General features: G+C 39.8%; 1 protein-coding gene across 2 annotated transcripts in view; it reads right to left on the bottom strand.

The window, feature by feature from the left end:
- Positions 1 to 21,975: 21,975 nt before the first annotated feature.
- Positions 21,976 to 25,288, bottom strand: part of dntt (deoxynucleotidyltransferase, terminal) — a 329,435-nt gene continuing 326,122 nt past the window's right edge. For both annotated transcript variants that reach the window (XM_063071749.1, XM_063071750.1), the window contains one exon: positions 21,976 to 22,791. In XM_063071749.1, the coding sequence (XP_062927819.1) occupies positions 22,705 to 22,791 (87 nt within the window). In that variant the 3' untranslated portion in view covers positions 21,976 to 22,704. The remainder of the gene's footprint in view (positions 22,792 to 25,288) is intronic.

The following is a 25,288-nucleotide window of genomic DNA, read 5'->3' as shown; positions in this document are numbered from 1 at the left end:
AACAAGTTCAATTATCCAAAACCAGTCATAACTATAAGTAATTCTATTTTTACCCTGAGTTTGGATCTCCCACAAGTAGAAAAACTCAACATCTGCCATATCGAATCCATTCATAATTACGAAGTTCATGTCTAATAATTCATGTCTGAGTCTTTACTAGAAAAACATGTTCATTCTTCCCTATTTTTTTCTGCATTTTCTGATGTACCTCTATCTTTTATAAGATGGAAACTAGAACACTGCAGAGTATTCTGTGTCATCACTATACATTAGTACATCAGTTTTTGTCACACTTCTGTTAGAAAGGACAGTAGTATTTGGTTATTAAGCAGCAGAAGAAGCATACTGCCTGATTAACTACCCACCCATCTCCAAATCAAGTACCTTTTCCCCCATCCATGGAGAAATATGCAGAACCAAACTAGCATCATTAATCATGTCAGAACCCACAAAACTGGAATGGAAGCAAGTTGTCCTCGTACCTAAGGATTGCCTAAGTTAATTCTCAATGTTTCTTTTTTGGTAAATTCAAATTTCATATTAGCTCTCTTTTCAACCATGGTACCCAATAATTACTTTGCTTGTATTTAGCTGTTAATGGAATACATTCCTTCAGAACACTATTTGTCTTTTTGAAGATTTTTCATTCTTTACTGTCACTTTCAACCTATTTTTCCCAACCTGCCCTTTTTTAGCTTGAACCTTCGTTTCCACTTAATTTGCTCTTTCTCAGCCTATTGCCTATTACTCTTTGTTCTGTTATGTTATTTTCAGTCCAAATCCTGAAATTTATGAAAAAACTTCTAACAACCTTAGTGTTGAGTCCAAAGGTACTTCATGCATTTATCCCAGCTCTCCTACTTTATTCCTTTAACAAGCATTTAATGCTTCTATACCTTCCTTCCAAATTGTTTCTTAGCAGCTTCGAAATTTTGAACATCTTCACTGATCTTATGAAATAATACTTTTTCCTGAAACTTTCTGTTAGTTTTTTTTCCAGAGGCCATTAGGTTTTCATTGCCCCTTTAACAATTTACTTCCTCTTTAATTTCAAGTTTATCAACTGAAATCTTTTCTTTCTGAAGCTTTATTTGTTGCTACTTAGTAACTTATTTTACAGATATTCTTTGAACAACTTCTTGATAACAGACTTTACTCTGTTATTTCTTACTTAAGAGACCTTAAGTGATCATAATTTGCTAGACTGAACAAAGATACACCAATTTGTTTTGAATTACTATTCAGTTTTCTCTCAAGAGGATTGTCTTTCTCTCTGCACCAGCAGTTTTTTTTCCATGTCACATTCTTTAGCAAGGCTATACTTCCATGTTATAAAGTATATTATCTGAGAGTTTTATTCTATGGTACTCTATAATAAGTACCAAAAAATGCAGCATAGTAATTTTAATGATTTTCTCTTTGACATTTTTTTCTTTTTTGTTATTCCTTTCTGTGCCTTGTGGCACATTAGTCGGGAACCTTTCCATTTCTTTAACATTTCTTTCTGTTTTTCACAAGGCTGAGTTGCTAGATCAACACTCAACCCCGCATGGACGGAAAGCGCATAAGGAGCTGGCCGGATTTGAACCCTGGACCACTCGCCTCGAAGTCCTGTGTAGAAGCCATTACACCACTGGCTGACTACATTAAAAAAAATCTGAGGCACAAACTGGCTAGTTCCCTTTTTAGCCCATTTTAACTGTCCATTTGTTATTATTGTATTGAAGAAACTTCTTTTTTGTTCTGTTTATTAACTCTAGCTGCTTACACGTTTAGATTTTTCTGTAATATTCTATCTCCTGCAGCAGCTTAGGCAAAGTTAAATGTTCTTCTTGTATTTCAGCTGTCTGGGAGCTTTCTTGCAAAAATCAGTCCTTAAGAAATTCTCCAACTGGAGATGAATCATAGGTTGTCATTATTGACAAAGATGATTGTCATCATCATTATTGTTATCATCACAACTGTTAACCTGCACATATTGTGCACTTAAATATGTAGCTTCCAAAATTCTTCAATTCTGAGACAACCCACACAGACTGAATGGAGTCCAGTCCCTTGGTTTTTTTTGTATAATTAGCACAATTTTTTTTTGGTGGGGGCTGGTAATTTCTAGCATTGAATTCCTGAGAGGTATTCATGGCACTCTTAGAATAAAAATAAAAAATACTGGAAACAGTTCACTGCTCAGGCCACTTTTGTGACAAGTAGAGACAGTGTTCATGTTTCAGGCGAGAGGCTACCTGATTTTATTTTAGATTTCCAGAATTGGCACTCCTATAAAGCTCTCTTATCTGAGACCTGTGGCAGTTCACCTACTTGTAGCGTTTTCCCAAAACTTACACTAGGGATTTTGCCTGGTAAATCTGTGGCAGATTTTGATGAACAGCCCTTGTCAATAACTCATTTTCTCTTTCCACAGGAGCTTCTGCACCTGGTGAGTGTTTCCAGAATTTTCTGATTCCATTTCTGCACAATTTAATCTGGTAAGGAAACAGTGAGCCCATCGGTTTAAATGGAGAAAAACAACGTGGAAAGAGCAAGCGATTTTGGAGTTTATTTTTTTTTATTTTTAATTTATTGAGATACAATGTGGAATAGGGCATTCTGGCTCTTCAAACCCCTGATTTAAACCTAGCCTAATCACAGAAGAATTTACAAGGACTTACTCGCCCACCAACTGGTACAACTTTGTACTATGGGAGGAAACTGGAGCACACAGAGGAAACCAACATGGTCACAGGGTGAACGTACAAACACCTTACAGCAGCAGCAGAAATTGAACCCAGGTAACTTGTACTGGAAAGCTTTGTGCTAACCACTATACTACCGTGCCACCCAACAGTAGTGCAGTGGTTAGGCGTTAATTTATCTATTTTTAAAATTAAGCTACATTTATTAAATGTATTTAATTGTTTAAAGGAGTTCTTCAGTTTTCAAGGAGGTTTAGTGTTTTTTAATGTTTTTGAATGTCAGAAGCATTCTAAATCAATGTTTCTGACAGCTACTTCCCCTCCACCATCAGATTCCTAAATGGCCCATGAACACGTGAACACTTCATTGTCATTCACACCAAATGCTGGAGGAACTCAGCAGGCCAGGCTTTTGGGCCGAAACGTTGACTGTACTCGTTCCATTAGAGGCTGCCTGGCCTGCTGAGTTCCTCCAGCATTTTGTGTGCGTTGCTCGGATTTCCAGCATCTGCAGATTTTCTCTTGTCTGACTTTATTGCTATTCCTTCTTTTTGAACGTTTATTTATTTTTGTAATTTATATTAATTTATGTCTTTGCACAGTGTGGATGCCACAAAACAAACTTCACCTCATTTAAGTCAGTGATAACTCTGATTCTGATTTGAGTGATATCAAAGTCTTTTCAGCTGTTCCCATCACAAGGATTATTCTGTCCTTCCCATACAACAGACTTAAGCGACACAAGGCCCTGCTATTGGGTTTTAGAATGTCTTACCATAGAGGACCATAGAGGATTTACAAAAGTAAGGGATCTATAGTATATGGTTCAGAACTTGATGTAGATCTGTGACAAGTGCAGTTGGCTCACCACTGGGAGTTGGTTCTGACTAATGCTCCAGGCTAGGCTACATATTATTCTGGAAAAATAAAGAAGGGAATCAATTTTGATCATAGAAACTGTTACAGGACCAAAGAGAGGTAATATAATTGAGTGGATTAAAGGAAGGACTGTTTGATGATGTAAAAATTGTAAAAATGGAGCAAAATAAAAGAATAGATTTGTGGCATAATTATATGGTCACTGATGGAACAGTGGGCTGATTTAAAGTCCAAAGCAAAAGGTATTCAAATAAATGACATAACTGAAGTTCATACTGAATATTTAACTGTCTTCACTGAGAAATAAAGAATGAGATGCTTCCCTTTATGTGGCCCCATCACATTCCTTGCAGAACTCAGAAAGCACGTTACAGCAAAGTAAGGATTTTTTTTTTGAAGTACAGTTATTGTTGCAGTGTTGAAAAGCCTGCTGGCAATTGGTCTGCAGGAGTCTCCCAAAACAACAATGTGTTAATGAATAAATCATCATCGCAAAGCAAAATGAAGTTTTAAATTGTGTTTCCTAGATGTCAGTGTTGGTAGCACGAGTCTTGTTCATGTGTCGAGATTTGACAGCATGGTGTCACTTCAAAGTCTGGAGATGACATAAAGATGGAAATACTGTACAATAAACAATGAGAAGCATGGTAAAAAAACATCAGGAAGGCATGGATTTTTGAAATAAGAAGATGCACAAAAGAGTCTACCGTACAGAGAAATGTATTATCATACAAAGAATAATAAAGAAGTACTCTCTTCCCTTCCACTGGTAAACTGGAAGATCTTTATGAAAGATGAAAGCACTTAACAAACTGGATGCAAATTTTTGTTATACTTATTTTATAAGACTGTAAGACATAAGAGCAAAATTTGGCCATTCAGCCCATCAAGTCTGCTCCACAATTCCATTATGGCTGGTTTATTATCCCTCTCAACCTGATTCTCTTGCCTTCTCCGTGTAACCTTTGATGTCCTTACTAATCACGAGACTATCAACCTCTGCTTTAAATAAACCCAATGACTTGGCCTCCTCAGACATCTGTGGCAATGCATTCCATAGATTCTACACCCTCTGAAATCCCTCCTCATCGCAATTATAAAGAAATATCCTTCTATTCTGAATCAATGCCCTTTGGTCCTAGACTGCCCCACAACAGGAAGTATCCTCTACACATCCACTCTGCCTAGGCTTACCAATAGTCAATAGGCTTCAATAAGATTCCCCTTCATTCTCCTAAACTCCAATGAGTACAGGCCCAGAGTCATAAAACTCTCCTCAGCCATTAAAACTTTCATTCCTGCAATCATTCTCATGAACCTGTTCTGAATGCTCTCTAATGCCAGCACATCCTTTTTTAGATATTTGACTAAGACCTTATAAAGCCTCAGCATTACATCCTTGCATTTATATTCTAATCCTCTCAATATGAATGCTATCATAGCATTTGCCTTCCTTAACACCAATTCAACCTGCAAGTTAACCTTTAGGAAATTATGCACGAGGACTCCCACGTCCCCTTGCAAATCTGATTTTTGAATTTTCTCCCAATTTAGAAAATAGTCTGTCTTTATTGCTTCTACCAAAGTGCATGACCATTCACTTCCCTGTCCTATATTCCATCTGCCACTTCTTTGCCTCCTAATCTGTCTAAGTCCTTCCGCAGATTCCCTTTTTCCTTAACACTACCTGCCCCTGCACCTATCTTTGTATCATCTGCAGTTTGGCCACAAAGCCATCAATTCATCAATCCAAATCATTGACATATAACATGAAAAGAAAAGGTCCCAAAACTGGCCCCTGCAGAACACTACTAGTCACAGGCGGCAAACAAGAAAAGCCCCCTTTATTCTAACTCTTTTCCTCCTGCCAGTCAGCCAATCTTCTATCCATGCTAGTATCTTTCTTGTAATACCATGAGCTCTTATCTTGTTTAACAGTCTCTTGTGTGGCATCGTGTTAAAGGCCTTCTGAAAATCTCAGTAAACAGCATCCATGGACTCTCCTTTGTCTATTCTAACTATTATTTCCTCAAAAGATTCCAACAGATTTGTCAGGCAAGATTTCCCCTTAAGGCAACCATGGTGACTTTGGCCTATTTTATCATGTGCCCTTAAGTACCTCGAACCCTCATTCCCAAAAATGTACTCCAACATCTTCCCAACCACTTAAGTTAGGTTATCTAGCCTATAATCTCCTGTCTTTTGCCTCCTTTCCTTCTTAAAGAGTGGAGTGACATTTGCAATTTTCCAATCCTTTGGAGTAAGCCTAAGTTGGTGGTGTGGTTAAAATGCACTTTCCTATTTCTCTTAGTAAGAAGTCATAGCACTTTGTGGAGTGTATAGTACATCCCTGAATCTGATCGAGCAAGGTGGTCCTTAGGATTCTTGGCTTTATTAACAAGGACCTAAATACAAAACAAAGGAACTCTGTAAAGGTTGGATTATTGTGTTCAAGTCAACACATCACATATAAGGAAATATGTAAAGGCCTCGGAGAGGATGCAGAAGTGATTTATTGGAATGTTACGATGAACAAAGGACTTCAGTAATATAGAGAGGCTCAAGACTCTGGAGCTTTTCTTCTTAGAACAGACTAAGTTAAAGGGGGTTTGTAGAGTTTCTCATAATTCTCAAAAGTTTTGATAGACTAAATAGGAGAAAGTATTTTGAGTAATAGAATCAGTACCAAGGTCAATTCCTGAAGAATCAGCAGCACTAGGATTTTTTTGGCACCTTGAATCGTTGTAAACTGGAATTCACTTTTCAAAGTGGTGGTGGAACAGATTCCATGGCAACTTTGGAAAAGATATGGGATATACATTGAAGGAAAAAAGAATACAGAGTTCCAGGGAAATTCTGTTTAGTTAGTGCCAATGATCACCATTCAGGGTTCAATTCCCGCTGCTGCCTGTAAGGATTTTCTTCCCCTGACTGTGTGGGTTCCCTCCAGGTGCTTTGAATTCCTACCACATTCTAAAGATATACGGTTTGAGTTAGGGTTAGTAAGTCGTGGGCATGCTATATTGGCGCCCGAAGCATGGTGCCACTTGCGGGCAACCCCAGCACAATCCTCACCGATTTGATTTGATGCAAAGCACACATTTCACTGCATGTTTCAAAGTTTGCTTGTACACATAAAGCTAATTTTTCTTTATACTTACCAATGTTCGCACACACCATTAGTCCTAGGGTATCTGAGTGCAATGTTCACTCGCCACTTCCCAGTTCCTTGTACTTGGCCATGTTATTCCATGTTACAGGCCTGGTTGTTCACTATGACTTCTTACTGAAAAGAGATTACTTTGTCCCCTACCACTGATTTCACACCAATTAACAAGATAAAACATCACCAAAGTGACAATAATATGTAACTGACAACAAAAGACACAACACAAATTATTAAATGCATTTGTGCTATTTCTTAAAATGGTATGATTTTGAACTCAAAGAGAATTGAACTGAAAACTGACATTGCCACTTAAAGCTGATACTTTTAGCTGCCTGTGTACTGGTTTGATTCTGATGCAAATTGGGGAATAGTGATGGCACAGGCACTTATTGCTGTCATTGTGATGCTCCTCAGAGGTATATTTGTAAGTGCACTGTAATAAAATTAAAAAAAATAGAAGTGTGTGGGGAAAACAAAAAATCAGAAAACTGAAAAGTAAGGAACTGAATTAATTTTCCTGTACTTGCATTAGCTTGAAAAGTAGTTGGCCTAGAAATTATATAGCTTAACACAGCATTTTGGGCTAAATGCAGGTGGGTACTCACTGTGCCATGAACTTTAGTTCTGTTTACAACTAATAAGCTCACATGTACTTGGTGGCACATGGAGCTAGTCGAGCTGCTGTCTCCTGGAGCCAGAGATCCAAGTCAATCCTAACTTCTCAAGCTGTCTGTGTGGAGTCAGCCTGTGATTGTGTGGGTTTCCTTTGAGTTCTCCATTTTTCTCCTTCCACATCTCAAAAGACATGCATGTTGGTAGGTTAATTGGCCAATATAAATTTCCTACAACATTCTGGCAAGTGATGAAAACTGTAGGGAGCCTATGTTTTTTTAAAATGCGGTTAATGAAGATTTATTGTAAAATGGGCGGTGGTGGTCAACACTGCCTGTTTCCATCAGACCTTGATTTTGTTGCCAAGTTTGCAGATGGTACAAAGATTGGTGGAGGGGCAGGTAGTGTTGAGGAAACAGGAAGGCTGCAGAAGGACTTAGACAGAGTGGGAGAATGGACATGAAAGTGGCAAATGAAAGACAATGTTGGAAAATGCATGGTCATGCACTTTGGTAGAGGAAATAAATGGAGAGAAAATCCAAAAATCTGAGATGCAGAGGGTCCTTGTGCAGAACAACCTAAAGATTAACTTGCAGACTGAGTCGGTGGTGAGGAAGGCAAATGTAATGTTAACATTCCTTTTGAGAAGTCTAGAATACAAGAGCAGGGATGTGATGCTGAGGCCTCACCTTGAATATTATGAACAGTTTTGGGCTTCTCATCAAAGAAAAGATGGGCTGGCATTTGAGAGGGTTCAGAGGAGGTTCACAAGGATGATCCTGGGAATGAAAGTGTTATCATACCAGAAACGTTTGATAGCTCTGGGTCTGTACTAGCTGGAATTTAGAAGGATGAGGGGGGATCTCATCGAAACCTTTTAAATGTTGAAAGGCCCAGACATGGTAGATGTGGAAAGGATGCTTCCCATGGTAGGAGAGTCTAGGATAAGAGGGCATTGCCTCAGGATAGAGGGATATCCACTTATAGAGATGCGGAGAACATTCCTTAGCCAGAGGGTGGAACTTGTGGAATTTATTACCACAGGCAGCTGTGGAAGCCAGGTCGTTGGGTGTATTCAGGACAAGGATTGAGAGGCTCTTGATTGGATATAGCATCACAGATTATGGGGAGAAGGTTGGGGAGTGGGGCTGAGGAGGGGAAAAAGGATTAGGCAAGATTGAATGGCATAGCAGAGTCGATGGGCCAAATGGCCTAACTCTGCTCCTTTGACTTGTGGTCTTATGAACTTATGAAATAGAGGTCATTGAATGTGGCTGTGATGTAGATCAATATGCAACTCACTGTACAAATTTGATCTGTGACAATTAGATTTGCTTCATGTGATATCAAGAAATGGCTGAGATCACTCATTCACTATTCAGGACATTTACAAAGAAGTGTGTAAAAAGGGCCTGAAGAATCATTGGGGACCTGAGTCACCCCAACCAGAAACTGTTCCAGCTGCTACCATCTAGGAAATGGTACCGCAGCATAAAAGCCAGGACCAACAGGCTCTGGGACAGCTTCTTCCACCAGGCCATCAGACTGATTAACTCATTCTGACACAACTGTATTTCAATGTTATATTGACTATCCTGTTGTACATACTATTTATTATAAATTACTACAAATTGCACATTTAGATGGAGATTTAATGTAAAAAATTTTACTCATGTATATGAAGGATGTAAGTAATAAAGTCAATTTGATTCAGTTCAATACATAGTAGTTTATGAGGTCAGATCACATTCCAGCTGTGGCACTGAAGAGCTCTTTAGTAAAACTAACTGTATCTCCAGCCAAACTATTCAAATGTAGTTACATCATTGTTATCTGCCATATAATAAGAAAAAAAACTGCCCAGTTATGTCCTATTCACAAAAAGTGGAACAAATCCAAAATGACAAATGGCAACCTAGTCAATCTACTCTCAGTTATCAGCCAAGTGGTGGAAGGTGTTATTGATAGTACAATCAAATTGTTACCAGTTACCATTTGGGTACAAATTGTACCCAACACAAACACAGCCAAACATGGACCAAAACACTGAATCCTGATGGTGACATGGCAATGGCTGCCTTGGTAGGAGTGTGTGACCAGTCTACATTGGAGGATCTGTTGTGGAGAGAGCCAGCAACTTTAAATTACTGGATATTAATATATTGGATGGCCTGTCCTGGGTATAGCACATAGATGCAATCATAAGGAAAGCATGTCAATGTCTACCTTAGGTTAAGGAGGTTCAGCTTGACACTGAACACCTTAACAAACATCTGCATATGTTCTATTGATTTATTTCATGGCCTGGTAGGCAATTCAAATGCAGTGAAACATAAGAAGCAGTAGAGAATAGTGGAATCTGCCAAATACCTCAGAGACACATCCATCCTCACCCTTGTGGGTACCTACAGGAGGTTCAAGAAGGCAACATCTATCATCAAAGCAACACACACAAAATTCTGAAGGAGCTCAACAAGTCAGGCAGCATCTATAGAAGCCAATAGACGATCGACGTTTTGGGCCAAGACCCTTCTTCAGGACTGAAAGGAAAGGGGATGTTGACAGAATAAAATGGTTCAGCGGGAGGAGAAGGAGGATAGTTAGAAGGTGATAGGTGAAGCCAGGTGGGTAGAAAAGGTAAAGGACTGGAGAGGAAGGAATCTGATAGGAGAGGAGAGTGGACCATAAGAGAATGGAAAGGAGGAGGGGACCTGGGGGATAGGGTGCATGATAGACAGGTGAGAAGAGGTAAGAGGCCAAAATGGGGAATAGAAGAAGAGAGAAGGGGAAGGGAAAGGGAGTTTTTCTACTGGAAGGAGGAATCAATATTCATGCCATTCACGCATGGAATATACGTTGTTGTTCCTCCAACCTGAGGGTGGCTTCATCATGACAGAAAAGGAGGCTATGGACTGACATGTTGGAACAGTAATGGGAATTGGAATTAAAATGTTTGGCCACTGGGAAGTTCCACTTTTGGCAGATGGAACGGAGGTGTTTGATGAAGCAGTACCCCAATTTACAATGGGTCTCACCAATGTGGATGAGGCCACATCGGGAGCACCGGACACAATAGACAACCCCAGCAGATTCGCAGGTAAAGTGTTGCCTCACCTGGAAGGAGTGTTTGGGGCCCAGAATGGAGGAGATGAATAAGCAGGTGTAGCTCTTTGGCCGGTTGTAGGGGAGAGATGAATCGACAAGGAAATCACTGAGGGAGTGATCCCTACATAAAGTGCAGAGTGGGGTGGAGGAGGTAAAGGTAAGTTTAGTGGTAGGATCCTTTTAAAGATGGCAGAAGCTGGGGAGAATAATGGGTTGGATATGGAGGCTCATAATGTGGTAGGTAAGGACAAGAGGAACTCTATCACTGTTGAGGTGGCAGGAAGATGAGGTGAGCATGGATGTTCTGGAAATGGAAGAGATGTGAGTGAGGGCAGTATGAATAGTGGAGGAAGAAAGGGGACATTTTTGATGTCCTGGAAAGAAAAGCTGTATCCTGGGAACAGATTTGTAATAGATGTTGGTCAGCTGTTTGTCTCTAAAGATGGAGTTTGGGAGCTACCATTGGCCTGAAGTTTCATACCTCCAGGTTCACGAACCAAATGGCAAAACCCTATTCTCTACAATTTAGCACAAACTATGATAATTTTACGCTAAAATAAACTTGCTTTTATTTTGGTTCCAATGATGTGTTTTTCTGATAAAAATATTGTATAATTTATGTTTTTTCTTGTGAATGCCACTTATATAGTGCTAAGTAGTATCTGTGATGCTGCTGCACGTAAGTTCTTCGCACCTGTGCAGACCTGTACTTGCACATGTGACAATCGACTTGACCAAATATTGATCAAGGAACTCTAATAAAAGTGAAGTGATTTGATGTCGAGAGGAAAATAATCCAATGGGTGATAACATGGGTGTGAAAATCAAGAACAAGGGGATATAGATACAAAATAATGGACTAATCATTTAGAAGTAAGATGTATAGAAATTTCTTCTGTGGTAAGGTAGTGAATTCCTCACTAGTGGTGGAGGTAGGAGCTTGTGATAGATTTAAGATGGTGATAGATAAGTTGGACAGGCAATGATTTTATTTCTTGGAGCATAGGAGACTGAGGAGTGACCTTAAAGAGGGTGTATAATATCTCAAGGACCATAGATAGGGTAACACACATGTTTTTCCCCAAGGATGGGAAACTGAAAAAGATCAAAAGGCACAGGTATACAGTGAGATGTGAAAGGTTTAGCAGGGACCCAAAGGGCAGCTTCTTCGTGCAGAGTGTGGTGCCTTTTTGTGGAATGGGCTGCAAGAATGAGCCAACAAAGTAGCTGAGGCTGGTACAATAACGGCATTCAAGAGGTACTTGCATAAGCTGGGGTTGAGAGGGACATGGGCGAAATGCATGAAAACAAGATATCTGGCGGTCAACATTGTTAAGTTGGGCAAAAGGGCCTATTCCATGCTGAATTATTCCATGATTCTATAAATATTTAATAGATCAGGAAATTGAGGGTACTGGGGAACTGACAGGAGAGGAGTTGATGCCAATGTAAGTCAGCTGTGAACAGTTTGAATGGTGGGACAGGCTTGATGTGCCATATGAACTACACCTGCTCCAGTGCTCCTGTATTCATGTGTTCAACCCAGCCACAGAACAGCAGCACAATGGTTGTCAGGGTGGCGTCCTCAACTCAACTTTCTCCAGCTGCTTCTCCAGTCCCAGTTCAGAGCCTGCATGCAGGCAAGACAGGACAACATTCAGTTTCGGGCTGGGATGTACCAAGCAATGATCACCTCAGACAAGAAAGATTACTTAAAATCAGTGACACTGTAAATGTTGTGTCATCCACCAACTGCATCCTGGGTACCACTATGCATCAGGAATGCAACTGGACAAAGATAACAAGGAGGGCACAAACCAGTTATCCTCCCATGAGAGGTTTACTTCTTCACACCACAAAGACTTTCAACCAACAACAAGGCACAAGTACAGTGTTTGATCAACATTCTTCACTTGCCTAAATGAGTGCAGCTCCATTAATACTAGAGAAACTTGACACCACTGGGAATGAAGCAATCTGTCTGATTGACACCTCATTAGCCACCCTAGGTATTCATTCCCTTGACCACCACTGCACAGTGATCTCAGGGCATACCAACTACAAAATGCATTCACTCAGTTTGCCTGCTCTGACAGATCTTTCCAAAGCTACATCATGACATGAGAGCATAACGCTCCGCAGGATCCCTTCCAGCTGAAATAGCATTTATACCATATATTAACTCTCATTGGTTTCAAGTCCTATTCAACAACATTATAGGAGTGGTTTTAGGAGAATGACTACAGTGGTTCAAGAAGGTAGCTGCCCACTACCCATCACAGGTGAGCAATCCATGCTAGCCATTGGTTCGATGACCAAATGCTCAGATCCCAGAAAGCGAGTAAGTAAAAATAAATTCACCATAATCCTCTTAATGTGAAAAATGGTCATTTAGACTGGACATCAGGAAAACAAATGCCAAACGATCCTGATCTCTCTTTCTTTAAACTATTGTAATAGAAGAGAGAAAGCTGCTACTGAGGACTTTTAATATCTATTCTTCATAATATTCCCCAGTGATGAGGGAAAACCCATTTGCATCTACAGTAAATCTACATTGCCTCAAAAAGTTGCCTGCTGCATTTTTAAATAGTTCTCATTTCACTCCAGCTCCCAATTATGTTTCTGCTTAAAGTTTTAATATATCCAGTTGCTTTATAATTGGAAGACCACATTGATATTTCCAGTCCCGATGAAGGGTTGTGGGCCAAAATATTGGCTGTTTATTTGCTTCCATTTATGCTAGCTGACTTGCTGAGTTCTGCCAGCATTTTGTGTGAGTCGGCATAACTTTACCTTGAGAAGAGGTTAGCTTAACGCTACTACAGCACTAAAGACCCAGGTTCAGCTCCATTTCTGTCTGCAAAGAGCTTGTATGTTCTCCCATTGATCATATGGGTTTACTCTGTGTGCTTTTGTTTCCACTCACATCCCAATGAAGTATGGATTAGTAAGTTAATAGGTTAATTGGTCACATGGGTGCAATTGGAAAGAGTTAGCTCGTTGGGCAGAAAGGGTCCGTTACCATGTTGTATCTCTAAATAAATAAATAAATAAATAAATAAATAGATGCATGCTATCAGCACATTTTCTTGATAGAGCTTAATTATAAAGGTCTTCTAAATAGTACTAAATATTCCAGACCCAAAAGTTACATTATCTTTTTCATTGCTGCAATCCTGAGCAATTAGAACAAACTATCAGAGGTGCTGTTCAGATGACAGCAATGAAATGTTATTGCTCAGTGCTCTCTGATTAGATTCACTCCAGAAGAATTGTGTGCACTATAATGGACTGTTACCTGATGAGGCACATAGCTAGAAGTGAGATAGGTTCACTGAATCTGACCCTTTCACCATTTACTTGGCTGAGCACAAGGGATGTTATATAACATATATTCAGGAGATTTCAGCATCTCAGTCGAATGATGAAAGGTATTGAATGTGGGCCTTCTGTTGAATAGTTGATGAACCTATTAACTCTTACAGCCATCACAGCCAGCATGATAATATACCTGATCCTATATATGGGGACTTCCAGCAGATACTTTGCAATACTTTAGGGAAAGATTCTTCCGACTGTCAAAGCCTGGAATCAATACATGCAATTGTACAAATATATAATCCAGCTTAAAGGTTTCTTGGTCTTTATTGTCCTGTGCAAATACAACAGAGCTGGAGAAAAGAGGCAATAATTCTTTTCAAAATTAAAATCAATATAATTACTCTGAGCAGGACATGGTGGTGAAAGTTACCGTAGTTTTGTTATTATCAAAGAAAATTTGTCCTGAAAACGGTGGCTCAATGCTACCTGACCTGCTGGGTTGCTCCAGCATTTTGTATGTGTTACTCCAGATTTCTAGCATCTGCAGAATATATTGTGGTTTAAAACAAACTGAGCAAAGAAGGCTGTCTTCCTTCATTGAAGGACTCAATGAACCTAGATGACCTTTCTCACAGATGGTTCCCATCACTGAGTCTAGCTTCAATTTCATATTAATTTGTCTACTTGAACTTAAATTTGCTATCGTATGATTTGAACATGTCCTAGATCGACAGGTTAGAAAACTAGCAACTAGTAATTAACTTCACTGCAACATTACCTTGAATTTGTAAGGGATCTATTGACATCATGATACTGGAGGATGAACACAATGCTGGGACCTCTACAGTACAACAAAAGGGTAGCAGTTGCTATAGGAATGGTTGTTAAAATACCATTAGAACACAAAGTAGATTAAATCGTCTTGTCCGTTAGTCAATGAAGGAAGTAAACCTTTGACCGCAATCTTTGGATTCTTTTCAAAAAGTTGAAAGTTTAAGGTAAATTTATTATCAAATTTATTTACGTATCACTGAGCTGTTATGTGCCACGTTGTATGGCGTGGTTGATAATGGTCATTCCACGACCATGATTGTTCTTGGCAAACTTTCTACATAAGTGGTTTGCTATTGCATCCTTCCGGGCAGTGTCTTTACAAGACAGGTGACCCCAGCCATTATCAAAATTCTTCGGAGATTGCCTGTCTAGCTTCAGTGGTCACATGACTAGGACTTGTGATATGCACCAGCCACTCATATGACCATCCACCGCCTGATCCCATTGCTTCAGGTGACCCTGACTGGGGGGATAAACAGGTATTCAGAATGGCAGGCAGTGACTAGTGGGGTACCGCAAGGCTCAGTGCTGGGACCCCAGTTGTTTACAATATATATTAATGACTTGGATGAGGGAATTAAATGCAGCATCTCCACGTTTGCGGATGACACGAAGTTGGGTGGCAGTGTTAACTGGGAGGAGGATGCTAAGAGGATGCAGGGTGACTTGGATAGGTTCGGTGAGTGGGCAAATTCATGGCAGATGCAATTTAATGTGGATAAATGTGAGGTTATCCACTTTGGTGGCAAAAACAGGAAAACAGATTATTATCTGAATGGTGGCCGATTAGGAAAAGGGGTGGTGCAACGAGACCTGGGTGTCATTGTACACCAGTCATTGAAAGTGGGCATGTAGGTACAGCAGGCGGTGAAAAAGGTGAATGGTAAGCTGGCATTCATAGCAAGAGGATTCGAGTACAGGAGCAGGGAGGTACTACTGCAGTTGTACAAGGCCTTGGTGAGACCACGCCTGGAGTATTGTGTGCAGTTTTGGTCCCCTAATCTGAGGAAAGACATCCTTGCCATAGAGGGAGTACAAAGAAGGTTCACCAGGTTGATTCCTGGGATGGCAGGACTTTCATATGATGAAAGACTGGATGAACTAGGCTTATACTCGTTGGAATTTAGAAGATTGAGGGGGGATCTTATTGAAACTGTTACGAGAATACACATAAAATTAAGATGTTTGCTGGCCTGGGCTAGCATCAGTGGCATCAGCAGTTGGTCTGCCACCTGCCCTCAGGGGAAGGAGAGATAAGGAACAATGGAGCAGCGTCTGGAGATGTGTAATGAAGGGATGTGGGAGGAAGAGCTGTCTGGAGCGGCTCCCCCCTTTGAACCCTGAACTGTTTGAAGTGATGGACAGGCGATACCCCAGCAGGGGGATAAAAAGGGACAGGTTCGCTAAGACAGACACACACGCCACCCGAGGTAACGAGACCCTGGAAGCGGTGCGCTTCTCACGAGTGGGTGAGAAGTCCCAGACAACGACAAGGGTGGAAAGGTACGATCAGCGGGAACCCGGTGTGTGTCCGCCCTTGCCTGGGTGCCGGGTTCACTGCAGAGGATCGACCGCATCTGGAGGAGGGGTCACAGTCGGTGACCTCAGGTGACATCACCAAGGACCTGCCCAAAAGCTGGTTTGTGAGCCATCTCGCTGGTCTGTGAGTGAAGCTGTGCTGAATGATGAGTTGTTCCTATTCTGTGTCTCTCTTCCCCCACCTTGTCCATCGCCATGGCAACGATTACTGCGAACTGAACTACAAACTGGACTGAACTTTGAGTCATTTTGAAATTGGTCATTTACCCCTAGACAACGATAGAGCTTGATTGATGCTGTTATCTTAATTCTGTGCACATGTGTGGTTATCATAGTTGAATTGTTGCATTTATTATCCTTTCGATTACTGTGTTGCTTGTTTCTTTAATAAAACTTTCTTAGTTCTAGTACTCCAGACTCCAACTGAGTGATCCATTTCTGCTGGTTTGGCAACCCAGTTACGGGGTACGTAACAAAACGTATAAAATCCTAAAGGGATTGGACAGGCTAGATGCAGGAAGATTGCTCCCAATGTTGGGGAAGTCCAGAACGAGGGGTCACAGTTTGAGGATAAAGGGGAAGCCTTTTAGGACCGAGATTAGGAAAAACTTCTTCACACAAAGAGTGGTGAATCTGTGGAATTCTCTGCCACAGGAAACAGTTGAGGCCGGTTCACTGGCTATATTTAAGAGGGAGTTAGATATGGCCCTTGTGGCTACGGGGATCAGGGGGTATGGAGGGAAGGCTGGTGCAGGGTTCTGAGTTGGATGATCAGCCATGATCATAATAAATGGCGGTGCAGGCTCGAAGGGCCGAATGGCCTACTCCTGCACCTATTTTCTATGTTTCTATGTTTCTATTATACTTTGTCCAAGGGTGACCTGAAGGCTAGCAGAGGGAAGTTGTGCCTTACACCTCCTTCAGTAGAGATGTATCTCCACCCTCCCACCCACAAAATACATATATGTCACCATAAACAACTCTATGATTTATTTCCTTGCATGCATTCACGGTAAAACAAAGAGATACAATAGAACAAATGAAAAACTACACACAATGACTGACAAACAACCGTTGTGCAAAAGAAGGCACATTGTGAAAATACAAAAAAATCAAATAAATAAATTATACTGACAACATGAGTTGTCAAGTCCTTGAAAATGAGTCCATAGGTTGTGGAATCAGTTCAGTATTGAGGTAAGTGAAGTTATTCACACTGGTTCAGGAAGCCAATGGTCAAAAGGTGCTAACTGCTCCTGAACCTGGTGATGTGGAACTAAGGTTCCTGTACCTCCTTCCCCATGGCAACAGCGAGAAGAAAGCATAGCCTGAATGGTGGGTCCTTGATGATGGAGACTGCTTTCCTGTGGCAGTGGCTTTGGTGCGAGACTGTGGCAATGTCTATATCCCATTCAGAAAAACATAACATGGATAAACCCCAACAACAGGCCAATCGTATTAAATACGGAAACATTCAGCGACCATAATTTCAGGTAAAATTGTTACAGCAGGGCCTGGGGTCAATAAATGAGAAGCAAGATAGAATTGTTAAAAACAATCCAACAAATGTTTTTGAGTTCTTCAATATTAAAGACAAAGATGAAGCTAATATAGTAGAATATCTGTATTTAGACTTTTGAAATAATGTTGATGAAGTGCCACATAATGGAGATTGGAAACAATGAAGCTCGTGTGGATAAAAGAGCAACAGCCTTGTCAATGCAAACCTGGCCGAAAGAGAGGAAGTAAAGGATGTTGGTTTTCAGACAAAGAGATGTATGCCTCTGGGTCAATATTACAGCCATTGATTTTTTTGATACACAGTAATAGCCTGAAATTGGGTAGACAGTGAAAAAGTATTTTAGTATCGTCCTTCATCAGATAAAATGTGCATGATCTATGATAGACTGCATTGTGTTCAATCTGTTAGAAGCAATTGGGATGGTGGGGCAAGTTGCTGTTCGCATTTAATTAAGTGATCTACTTACAGACTCTCATTCACTATCCTCTTTCTTTGAAACTATTAGAAGATCACTCATATTAATTAGAACTTGGACAATTTATGGGAATTGTAGATTGAAGTGTCAAAAATTAGTTCTGACCCACTTTGCCCAGTAGATTTATTAGCATCCTGAATCTAAGAGAGGTTTTATAGTGCAATTCAAATTTGGACTCCTACACTAATGCAACTAAATTACTCATTGCCAAGGGTGACTAAAAATATTACTGTAACGTTTTAAAGATTCTTGGAGACTACTTGATGAAAATCACCAGTGAAATCCTGTAGTAACATTCACAAAGCAATTGAGCAAAAAAAAGGCAAAGATGAGATAATACTGTGTATAGATTCTGAAAATGGGAATTAGTAAATAACTAATAATCAGTTAGGATAATCATGTTTTTGCCATAGATTAATAGTTAATATAGCTCAGCTGTGGTTTCCTTCTCATTTTATCCTTAAGCCATAAGAGGCAAAAATTGTCTGTGCAGAGTAAAAGGACTGGAACAAGAAATAAAAACAGAAAGACAATGAGAATGAGGGAAAGAGAAAGAGAGAATAAGGCTGCTGTGATTTCTTCAGCCTAATCTGGATGTTGGCTGAATCCCTTTTCAAGAAGAAATGTCAGATCGAATTGCACAACCCATCTTCAATATGTTAGTAAAATGTCTCAAGGTACCCTTCTATTTAATTTCTAGCTGCTGAGTGGAATTTATACATTGGGACTTTCTATTAAAAAGATTTAAAGTACTAAAAGGCTGAGCAGCAGTTCCATAAATACTCATTTGTGAAGACTTAGGTAGTTTAAAGTAATGAATAGTTTTCTTTCAATTAGACTTATTTTTGGACAATTTCAACACTATTGTAGCTGTTTCTGCCATACGATGGAAGCCAGTGAATTGGTCATGCTTCATTTATGAAATGGGGAGATATTTTTGCTCCATTTTACAACTTGTTAAATGGGAGAAGTCACATTTGAACCTGCCCAGTTGATAGTCAATCTAAGTAGGCCTTGGGGAAAAGTGCAATGTTACAGGCCTTTTGAATCCAGCAGTGATTAACAGAATTGCCAATAGATTATTTTATATGATTTTTCAGTAGCTGCCATCTTCTAAGTGAAATTAATTTTACCCTTGGCGGCACAGCTGGAATGAGGGAATATTGGACAGGCACTAGAATAATCAATACAATGCAAAGAGCCTAACACCCAAGTTATATAAATGACAGGAGAGTTAAAATGCAGACCAACGGCATCCAATTTCTGCTACTGCCAGTGAAATAATGTTATATGGAGCAATTTACAAACATGCAGCAAAATACAGACAATCTGTAACACAGAACATAGAACAGTACGGCTCGGGAAATCTCTTCTGTCTACATAACGTCAATCCACTTCCATTCTCTTCACATTCATGTTCCTATCTAAACGGCTCTTAAAATTCCCAAATGCTTCTGCCTCTGTCACCATCCCAGACCACGTATCCACAGCATGGAATGGCAACTACTTGTATATAACAGTAAGAACCTGCGGAGGATTGTGGACAGAGCTCATCACATTACAGAAAATAGCGCTGAAAATAGCACACAAAATGCTGGAGGAACTCAGCAGGTCAGGCAGCATCTATGGAAATGAATAAACAGTTGGTGTTTCAGCCTTAGACCCTCCATCAGGACTGGAAAGGAAAGGGGAAATGCCAGCATAAGAGGTTGGAAGGGGTGGGGGGAGGGAAGGGAAGGAGTACAGGGTAGAAGGTGATAGGTGAAGCCAGGTGTGTGGGGGCGGAGGGATGAGTTAAGAAGCCGGGAAGTAAAGGGCTGGAGAGGTAAGACTCTGACAGGAGAGGAGAGTGGACCATGGGAGAAAGGGAAGCAGGAGGGGCACCAGGGGGAGATAATAGACAGGTGAGGAGAAGAGGAACTAGGCTAGAGTGGGGAATTGATGAGGGAAAAGGGAGCAGGGAAGAATCACTGCAATTCTGGAGAAATCGATGTTCATGCCATCGGGTGGGAGGCCACCGAGGCGGAATATGAGGAGTGGCTCCTCACCGTGGCTGAAGAGGACTGACATATTGGAATGGGAATGGGAATTGCAAGTAAAATAGTTGGCCAAAGGGAAAGCCGTTTTTTTTTTGTGGATGGAGCGGAGGTGCTTGACAAAGCAGTTCCCGAATCTAAGTTGGTTCTCACCAGTGCAGGGGAGGCTGCATCCTTCACTTTTCTCCTATGGTGTACTCTCCTCTCCTATCAGATTCCTTCTTCACCAGCCCTTTACCTTTTCCAACTATCACTTCCCAGCTTCTTAATTCATCTCTCTTCCCCACCCACCAGGCTTTACCTATTACCTTCTAAGTGGTACCCCTTCCACTCCCCCCCACCCCCCACCACCTTATTCTGGTATTTTCCTTTCCAGTCCCGATGAAGAGCCTCAGCCCGAAACATCAACTGTTTACTCATTCCCATAGGTTCTGCATGACAATGCTGAGTTCCTCCGGTATTTTCTGTGGATCGCTCTGGATTTCCAGCATCTGCAGAATTTCTTGTGTTTACAGAAAGCAGTCTCCACTCCACAGGCTCTGCTGCACTTCTCACTGTCTCAGGAAAGCAGCCAGCATGATCAAAAGTCCCAACCCTCAGACATTCTCTCTTCTTCCCTCTCCTGTAGGGCAGGAGATACAAAAGTCTGAAAGCACATACCACAGGCTTGAGGACAGCATCTGTCCTGCTGTAATAAGACTGTTAACTGGTTTCCTGGTACAAAAATATGGACTCTTAAACTCACAATCTACCTTGTAATGATCTTGCACCTTATTGTCTACCTGCACTGAACTTTCTCTGTAGATGTTAGACTTTGTTTGGCATTCTGTTTTACCCAGTATTGCCTCAGTGCACCATGTAATTAATTGATCTTTATGGCTGGTATGCAAAACAAACTTTTCACTGTATTTTGGTACATTTGACAAGAATAAAACAATTCCAATTACAGTATTTAGTGCCTGCAATGAGGTTACTAAACACTTTTCTTGCACCTGTGCATACATGTACTTGTGCATATGACAATAAATTTGACTTTGATTGCGTTACATTTAGAACTTTTAACCATTTTTAACTGCTATGAAATAACTTTCAATACAGCCAAATAATTAGCTATTAGATAACAGGTACAGCAATGATATACTGTACATCTCAATATTATTATTTGCTCTTTCAAACGTAGATAATCTTAATACTCAAAACTTTTCATACCTTCTTACAAGATGGAAGGAGGCTACTCAGTCCATTAAGTTTATGCTAGCTCTTGGGATATTCAGATCAACCCCATTCCTCTGCTTATTTATTTGTAACCTATTCTCTCTCTCACAGGTCCATCAACTCCCGCCTGATTCTCTGTCCTCAATCAATATCACAGACAATTTACAGAAGCATGTGTGTGAGATTTGGGAGGAAATTGGAGCACCTGGCACAGCCTACATGGTTACAGTGAGAAAATGCAAACAGCACAAAGACATAACCCAGAGTCAGAATTGAATCTAGTTACTGAAGGTGTACATCAGCAGCAATAATTGCTGTGCCACTGTGTTAGCCCAAATAGCACTGAGTTAAGGAAGCTCTGCCGTCTTGATGAATTTGAAGCCACTGAAATCTGTTCAATCTATAATGCATATAACTTGTATATCAATGTAATGTGTATCAATATAATGATATTTAATAAACAATCACAAGGAAATATAACAATACAGAAAAAGTGTAAGTTGCAGATCTTTTTGCATCAGTTTTTCAGATTCTTACCTTAAGAAAATTGTACATGCTTGTTATTTTGGCTACAATGCCTGACAGAGATGCTTGATGTATCCACAATTCCAGTAAAATTTATAGAATCTGTGATCATGTATTTAGAATTGATCAGAGCTTTACTGCAAGCTGTTATTTTCATAATTTCTTACATTATAATATCAAGAAGAATAGTTTAAACCAAGTTATGAGACCTTTATTAAGGATTTGCAGAACTCTACATATAACAGCACATTGTGTCATTTCCAAAACTGTTATGGTATCTGATATGTAACCACAGAGAGAAAAAAAATCAAAGAAAATAACAAGCAACATAGTGAACGCAATAAATCATTCTTTAACACATTTTTAAGAAAGTTGGCCGAAGGAAATGTGGAATTCACCCTTCCAAAAGACCATAGATTGTGGGTCATTATTTTTTTACATGTAGCCCATGTAGCCCCTTTGAGATCCAGTGTTTTCTTTGATAAGCAAATCAACAAATAAAAATCAATCACCCTCTTTGTTTACTATGATCCTAAGTCTCCATTACTTGGGTGGCTGAGTAGCTCTCTACAAAGTAGTTTCATTTACAATTTATATCTGTTATATCCTGCTGCTAGACTTGAGATCATGGTTTAGACACTCAAGGTTGAAAATTAATGTTGTATTAGCTTTTTATAAACCAATGGCTTCGAAATCAAATTATACAAAATAAGATAATTTTCCTCTGCCAAAATCGTATTGGTGAGTTTTATTGAAAAGACGCTTTCTACTTCTGGAGATTAAGCATTTCTTTCCCATGGTTCAAGGTATTCCAAGCCCAAGAGAGCAAAGATTTCTTCCTCAGTGTTAGCTTTAAGAAATACCTGCTGTAAAAGAGAAACAAAAAAATTTAGTCAATGGACATCCATGTTGTACTAGCAATTCAAGTCATGCTTTATTTAATACTAGTCACCAAAATAATCAGATCAGGTTGTTGCTGTTAATACGTAGGGAGATTTTTGCCGAGAACCACATCACGTTAATAGTGGTAAATGTTCTATTTAGTTGTACCAGTGTATTGCAGTCTGCTTCTGAAATTCATTACAATGCTTTCAATGAAATGAATTTCAGAGGCAAAATACAATGTGTTGACACTGCTAAATAGCGTGACTAATACTATTGACCCAAGTTGAAATTCCAGGCGTGTGTCTAATAATTCATGTTAATGACTTGTATAAGACTTTATGTAAAAAATAAATATGATCTGCTTTAATACGGAAAATGGTGATTTGTGAGTCCAGACCTTTTATATTTTACCTTGTCCACTAGGAGCACATTTGTAAATTCACAATGGGCCCACAAATTTTGACGTTTGGATTCATCCCTGAAAACTTCCTATATGCCAGTTTGGCATTGAAGTTTCTTACCACAATTGCAGACTTGCAAAATTACCCTATTGTGTTTATATAAGTGAAACATCCAAAACTGTTTAATAGTTTAGATAAGAGAATGAAGAGCCAAACATATCAGTGCAAACAACAGGCAACATCCTATTACCAATCATGTAATCCATCAACACCCACTTGCTTGTGTTATAATAGCACTGACATGAATTCAGCAAAATGACTCCTGTCAGCATTCTTGATATTTATTCTACACAAAATATGAATCATCGCTGAATATCACCTTGCCACACACACAAAAAATACAATCTGGTTATAGAGAATAACTAGTTCTATGTGGTTAAAAACTGTGGAATTATATGTAATTATTAAAGTACGGTAGTGCAGGATTTTGATTCCTCTACACCATCTGTTATGTTGTCAAAACCTCCATTTCAATATTGCAGTGGTCATCTGACCAATAAATCATTGCATATAAAGTACAATGTTATTATGATTGGCAATGCTGCAAGCTCTTGAATCAAAACAAAATCTAATCTTGAAATTGCTTCAGAATGAGAAATTTGCAAAATGACTTTGGGCAGCTTGTCTCAATTAGAAACTTGAATACAAGCTTGTATGACAAAGTATGGCTTAAATAAAATTTAAAGGAAAGGAGCTTGATAAATGTAATTGTTCTTTAGATCATGAAAGCAAACTCTGATAATAGTTTTGCCTTCTTTATAATTGAGTAACCAAACTAAAGTTGCAGCCTACATTAAAATAATGTCCAGTTCCTTCCATTTAGAAACAAGATTTCTATTCTTATTCACATTCAGGGATTCTTAGGATATCTGTCATTCACAAACTGATTGTTCTTGTTGTAAACCAAAGAGTCCTTAACATTAATTTTCTTTACAAGCACCGTGTATTTCAAACCCTTGTAGTTTTATTTCAGATTCCAAGATTTTTACTTTGAGATTTAATCTTACATGAATGCATTGACAATGTATATAAACTTTGAGTCAAAAATGAAATTCTGATATGTGTAGCAAGGTGGTTATATTACTGTCATGGTCATCAGAGGCCCAAATTAACAAACCTGATATAGCAGATGGGAAATTGGAAGTTGTTTTATATAAAGATAAGTTTAATAAGATTCTAATCTCAGTAATGGCTGACTATGAAACTACTAGCTTGTTGTTAAACCCACCTGGCTTCTATCAACCTCAACCCACTGCAATTTGCCTGCTGCCAAAGTAGGTCTACAGCAGATGGCATCTCCCTGACCCTACTCTCATCTCTGAAACATCTGGATAGTAAAGGGACCTAAGTCATATTATTGTTTATTGACTACAGTGCTGCCTTCAATATAATTCCAAGCAAACTCATCACTAAGCTCTGGATTCTGAGAGTCAATACCTCCCTCTGCCACTGTTTCTTGACTTCTGACCAACTGAAAACAACCAGTAAGGACAAGCAGCAACATATCACCTCAAGTTTTCTACATGTGGGTGCTCCACAAGGTTGCATCCTCAGCCCACTAGATCTACAGTCATGCACTGTGTGGTGAGGTTTCTGCTCTAACTCCATTTACAAGTTTGTAGATGATACCACCTTAGTGGGCTGTATTTCAAATAGCAATGAGTCAGAGTACAGGAAGAAGATAGAGATCTTAGTAACGCGATCTTCAGACAGCAATCTTTCCTCAATGTCAGCAAAACAAAGGAACTGGTCACTGGCTCAGAAAGAGGAGCGGTACACATGCTCCTGTCTACATGAATGGCATTGAGGTTGAGAGGCTTGAGCGCTTCAGCTCCTAGGAGTCAACTTTACCAATAGCCCGCCCTGGTCCAACCACATAGATGCCACAGCTCACCAACATCTCTGCTTCCTCAGGGGGCTAGAGAATTTTGGTGTGTCCATGTCAGCCCTTACATATTTTTATCACTGCACCATAGAGAGCAACCTGTCTGGATGCATAATGGCTTTCTATGGAAAC

Source organism: Mobula hypostoma, chromosome 19, assembly GCF_963921235.1.
Source record: "Mobula hypostoma chromosome 19, sMobHyp1.1, whole genome shotgun sequence".
NCBI classification, from domain to species: Eukaryota; Metazoa; Chordata; class Chondrichthyes; order Myliobatiformes; family Myliobatidae; genus Mobula; species Mobula hypostoma.
This window is presented reverse-complemented; position numbering and strand designations above follow the sequence as displayed.